General features: G+C 24.7%; 1 protein-coding gene across 2 annotated transcripts; it reads left to right on the forward strand.

Moving 5' to 3' along the window:
- Window positions 1-210: 210 nt before the first annotated feature.
- On the forward strand, window positions 211-5,693 carry LOC145949652 (UPF0481 protein At3g47200-like). Of its 2 annotated transcripts, none has more exons than XM_083060254.1 (3): window positions 211-266; window positions 576-655; window positions 4,065-5,693. In XM_083060254.1, the coding sequence occupies exon 3, from the start codon at window positions 4,129-4,131 to the stop codon at window positions 5,521-5,523; it is 1,395 nt and encodes a 464-aa protein (XP_082916380.1). In that variant the 5' UTR covers window positions 211-266; window positions 576-655; window positions 4,065-4,128; the 3' UTR covers window positions 5,524-5,693. The 2 variants fall into 2 exon arrangements, with proteins under 2 accessions (XP_082916380.1, XP_082916381.1); XM_083060255.1 differs by having other exon boundaries at window positions 220-266; window positions 4,069-5,693.
- Window positions 5,694-6,021: the final 328 nt, after the last annotated feature.

The following is a 6,021-nucleotide window of genomic DNA, read 5'->3' on the forward strand; positions in this document are numbered from 1 at the left end:
ACCTGGCTTACTTTAATATGAGAAATCCCTTTCTTCCTTGGTTACAAATGATTCGTTACTTTTAATTTTGAGACAAATTTCATTCCTTCCTTGGTTAGATATATATTTGCTTCGAAGCTATCCTGATACTTCAAAACAAAGAGTCACTAACTTCCATATATATATATATATATATATATATATATATATATATATATATATATATATATATATCAAGATAGCTAGGGATATCAAGTACGGTACAAAGCAGACGCAATAGCTTCTTTGTAAGTTTAATATTTTTTATTTATTTGCTCATGCCTGTGATTTTCAATATTTATTTGAATGATGAAATGGACCAAAAGCATAATTTTACTAGTTTTTTTCTTCTTCTGTCTCTCCCATGAACATGTAACATCCAACAAGAAGATTTTAACAAACAAGAGAGATTATTAGATTTTGTAGATATATATTAATGTGTGTGTATAATTATATAATTATATATATATATATATATATATATATATATATATATATATATATCTTATATATACTTGTTTACTTTTTTCTTTTGGTGTATGTCGATCATTATTCAGAAGTTCGGGATCTAAGAAAATACAAACGGTGGAGTTTCCATGACTTCAAAGTCTCACTAAATTGAGAACAATTTATGGTGGTGAGTTTAATTTTCTATAGGGTAAAAGTTGGGTTTAATTTCTCTATAATAAAAACAATTAAAATTCGCATTTAGTTTTTAATTTTTTTTTATTAAATTAGTTTCTCTAAAAAAAAATTATAGTTCCATCAATAATGATGTTCTGCATGATAAATAAAAATACACGTGACAAATATAAAACATTCTTAGTCTTTCTAAAAACATTTAAATTCCTTTTTGGTCATCTATTTCCTTTTAAATTAAATTAGTCCCTGTAAATGTAAAAGTAGAACAAAATAAATCTGGTCATTAAGAGGTTCTGTTTTTATTTTATTTAACTTTTTTCTAAAAGATTGGATAACATATATAATTAGATCATTTTAATACTCTGTCAAAAATAACATTTTCACCAACCAAAAATATGTTCTATTAGTAAACATAACTAAAATTAATAGCTCCATTAGTAAATGGTTTTCACTATAATTATAACACACAAATAGAACTATTACAATAATAAATAAAATTATCTGCTTATATCTATTGTTGGACCTCAACAAGATGGAAGTAATATTTTTCAAGAATTAGAGTCAATTTTTTCTAATTTTATATTGACTAATTTAATATAACAAAAAATTAGAGAACAAAAATGAATTTGAAATTTTTTAGTAAATTAAAAGAAAACTTTTCGTTTGTTAGGATTTTTTTTTCCATATAAGACACAATTACTAACAAAGTTAAAAAAATATATCAAACTTAATATATTATAATTTAAGAGGGACTAATTTAATATAAAATATTTTGGAGGATAAAAACAAATTTTAAAAAATTTTAGAGGTTACCATTTTTCTATTTTACTTTATAGTAGGGATCTTGCCATTAGTATTTTATGTTCTACCTATGTTATGTATGATTTATATAATTTCATACATGAATTAAAAAAAACTAAGTTTAGGTTATTAAATTATAATTAAACATATGAATATTTTTTAATTCCCATGAAGATGATAAATTTTAATTTTAATCTTTCAATTACTTTTATTTTGGTTCATATGAATTTTAAAACTTATTAAAATAATCCTATAATGAATGTGATGTATCTCAATATGTCATATAACATGGCAAAATATATAAATTGTTAATAAGTTGCATCACTAAAAAATGATAGAGGTTATTTAAAAATTAACGATTTTTTAGTCTTTATAAAATTAATAAGTTTTAATTTTAGTTCTTATAATTTATTTTTAAAAATTTAAATTATCATTTAATCTTAATTATTGTGTAATCATTGTTAATTACTTATTTATTTTTTTATTGTAAATACTACTTATTTGTTCATGGTTAAGTGATCATATAAAGTACTACTCACAACTATTAATGATACCATGTTAGTGTGTGATTACATTTTTTAAAAAAATTATAGATCATTAAAATAAAAATTATTTATATACTTTAAAATCATTCATTGAGACTAAAAATAATCATGTTAGATTTTAGATAGATAAAAGCTATAAAAAAAAAAATTACTGAGACTAAAACCAAAATTTACTTATTTTATAAAGATAAAAATATATTTTATAAGGATTGCAAATAATAATTACAAACTTTAGAAGAATATAAACAATTAAAAGTTTTTACAAAAACCAAAATTAAAAATCAATCATTTTATAAGTACTTAAAAATATATTTAAATAGGAGAAAAAAAAATTCAACACAACTCTTCACTTTTTTTTTTAATTTCTCACATTTAAAAACGCCACTCAACTTTTTTTTCTCTCTTCTCAACTATAAAATATTTTAAACACGGGTGCTATTTATTCATGTCATGGTTTGTAATTGTATATTGCTTTATAATTTAGAATTGAAAATTACAAAAAAAAAAAAAAAATCGTATAAACTTATAAATAAAATTGTATATAAGAAATTTCATTACCTTTTATTGATGCATCTTTTATTTTTATTTTTTTGGCTTGAATAAAATTTAATTTCTTGCAAATAATATTTAGTCTTATTTTAATTTCTCTAAAATAATTAGTCATTTTTAGATCTTTGACGTTTTTTTGTGTTACTTTCTAATCCTTATTAATAATTCTAGTTAGTTTTGTGCCAAAAGGAGAATCAAAATTGCCACACAAAAATTGAGACAAAATATAAAATATCAATTAAGATAATAACAGTAATAAATAATATTTTAAATTGAAATAGTTAAATTACTTTTACATGCATGATCTAATTAATATATTTATTATTTTATAAAATAATATAATTATATATAATTTAATTTTGTAATTAATTTTTAATTTTAATATATTACAAATAATGATATTTATTACATTTAATTTATTCCTTTTTTCATAATTTAATTTTTATTGCATTTAATTTTATTCTTACATTTAGTTTTTTAATATTTTAGGGTTTAAAAATATAAAATTACATGTAATTTTCTTACTTATATTAAACAATAAATATATTACTTAATTAAATTATGCACAAAAATAATTTGATTATCTTAATTTAAAATGTTATCTGTTATCTTAATTAATATTCTATATTTTTTTATTTATTTTAGCAATAAATTAATTAGATCTAATAATACAGACTAAAAAGATAACACTAAGAAAATCGTAAGAATCTAAAATTAACAAAAAATTTACAGAGAATAAAAAAGACAGAATTATATTGATCATAGAGATGAAAACATATTTAAGCTTAAATTTTTTACTTATTATTTTATCCGTCATTATGATTTATGATTAATTTTCTACTTTATTATTTTCTTTTTCATGTATTGATGTTTATTTTACTTTTTTTTCTTTTGCATTTTTTATCCCTCATTCCCTGGAATTATTAACTCGAATTTGGTTGAGTTCCCCTATCACTTTCTTTTACATACGACCATCATTTTTTTTAATGTTGAATCGAATAATAAGAAGTATAATACAATGAATTTGAGATAGAAAATTATTAAAATGGTTCAAAATGGAGAAAATAAAATAATTATATTTAAAGATTTTGTGAGGTGAAAGATTGAAGTTTTAAAGAAGGAAAAATATAAGTCTAATTTTTATTTTTAGATGAAATGTGTGATGTTTTGATTAGTGAGTTTTAAGTAGAAAATGATTCAATATAGGCTCAATTTATAGAGATTTTCAACAACAACCAAAAAATGATATAAATATTTTGGGATTAAAAAAAATTGAAGGAAAAATTGAGAAATTCATGAATTAATTTTGAAAGAAAAAATATCAAGACAATAAAATTACATAGTGACCGTAGTAAAAAACAATCAATATAGTAGAATTTATTCTTAGTGCATATAAAAAAAATGGGAATAAAGAAGGAAAAAGAGAAGGTAAGACTAATGGTGAGTGTTTTCCCTTTGATTTGATTTTTATGTTGTGCCTCTAATTTATAACATTTGTATTTGTATTAGATAGTTCTGGAAAAAACACAAGGAATTTTAGCAAAAATTTTGGGGACCAGCCAACTCTTCAATAATGAGCAGAAAATTAGATGAGAAGCTTGCCCAACTAAAAAATGCTGAACAAAGATTTGATAAGAACAGAATTTCAACTCCCAAGATCCAAAGGGTACCTCTTATGTTACGACGTAATGACAAGTTTGTGAAATATTATACACCAAAGATGATATCATTTGGTCCCATCCATCACGACAGTGAAATTCTAAAGGAAGGAGAGCATTATAAACTTCTATGGACATCAAAGTTTGTTGCAAAATACAATGAAAATCAAGATTCTGATGAAGTGACACAAGTTTTGCTTAAAAGAATAGAAGATAACATGAAAGAATTGAAGAAAGAGTTTGCTGATGACGTAATATTGGAAGGGAAGTATGATGACAATGACCTTGCTTGGATGTTGTTTGTGGATGGATGTTCTTTGCTTCATTTCATGGAAAATATTGATGAGCAGTGTCCAGAAGCACTAAACCTTAAGCTTCACCAACTATTGCAAATTCGGAGAGATACAATTTTGCTGGAAAACCAACTTCCAAGGAGATTACTTGAGATGCTAAGCAAAGAGAAAGGACCCAAGTTGGAATTTTTATTTTCCAATCATTCTGACTTTGGTCAATCCAAACGTTGTGGCACAATAAGTGTCAGTGTCCAAAATCCTAAACCAATTCATATATTCGATTATTATCGCTCAACATATCTGTCAACCGAAAAAGTGATCGACAATCAAACGGAGATAAACATAATCCCAAACCAGCAAGATGATGGTGATGAACACAACAATTCTCAAATAGACCCAAATGCCGGCAATTGGTTTACTTATAAGAACGTACGAGATCTAAAAAGAGCAGGGATTCGGATGATACCAAATTTGTCCGCAGGAAATTCACTTGCATGGAATGACATTCATTTCAAATCTAAGTGGTTTAGTGGGGAATTGAGACTTCCAATATTTCATTTCTATGATAACACGCTCTATTTTTTTCGGAACCTCATAGCGTATGAGATGTGTCCAGATGCTCGTAGCAAATATGAATTTTGCTCGTTCATTTCATTCATGGATTCATTGATTGACAATGTTGAAGATGTGAAGGAGCTGAGATTAAGTGGTGTATTTAGAAACTCGCTCGGAAGCGACAAAGACTTGGCCAATCTCTTCAATGAATTGGGTCATGATTTGCCAACTAAAATGTATTCTGACAGCTGGTGCCTCGATAATGTTGTGGCCTTCAGCAAGAAATATGTTGCTGTTAAGCAGCAAATTGAAAAGCATTACAGAACTAAGTGGAAGACATGGTTGGCTGAAGCTTACAATACTCATTTCAGTACCCCCTGGACTATAATTGCCTTTTTTGCTGCATTACTAATTGTAATTCTTACTTTTATCCAAACCTTTTTCACCATACATCCCAGATGATTCATGAAGCATCTCGTGTATTTCTTGGTATAATAAGCTTTTCATGTGCCCTGCAAATAATAAATGATTGAAAATGCAGGAGCAAGAGTTGTCTCATACCCGTCTGTGTTTGTTATAGTAATTAAGCTCCATGTGTGACCCGCAAATAATAACATTTTAGTTTGGAGTGAGCTGTAATTTTTCAGAAAAATAATGCGTTTACATGTCCTTTATGATGAATTGTTGATTGTATCCATATAATTTTGTTCTCGTCATCTGCAGATACTATTTGCATTATGCATTGAAAAAAGTGGACTGTGTAAATTTCAGACGATAGGTTTAAGACAATAAACATCGACCATGTAAATTTGGTCAACTAAAAAATGGTTATAGATATACTATATTTTTATTACATTAAACATTTAACATATTAAACCTTAAATTAAAAAATAACATGTTTTATTATATTAAAGAAATAATAATAATAATAATAAGATATATTATATTTTTATTTAATTT

The sequence above is a fragment of the Cajanus cajan genome, chromosome 7 (genome assembly GCF_000230855.2).
Source record: "Cajanus cajan strain Asha chromosome 7, NIPB_CcT2T_4, whole genome shotgun sequence".
Taxonomy (NCBI): domain Eukaryota; kingdom Viridiplantae; phylum Streptophyta; class Magnoliopsida; order Fabales; family Fabaceae; genus Cajanus; species Cajanus cajan.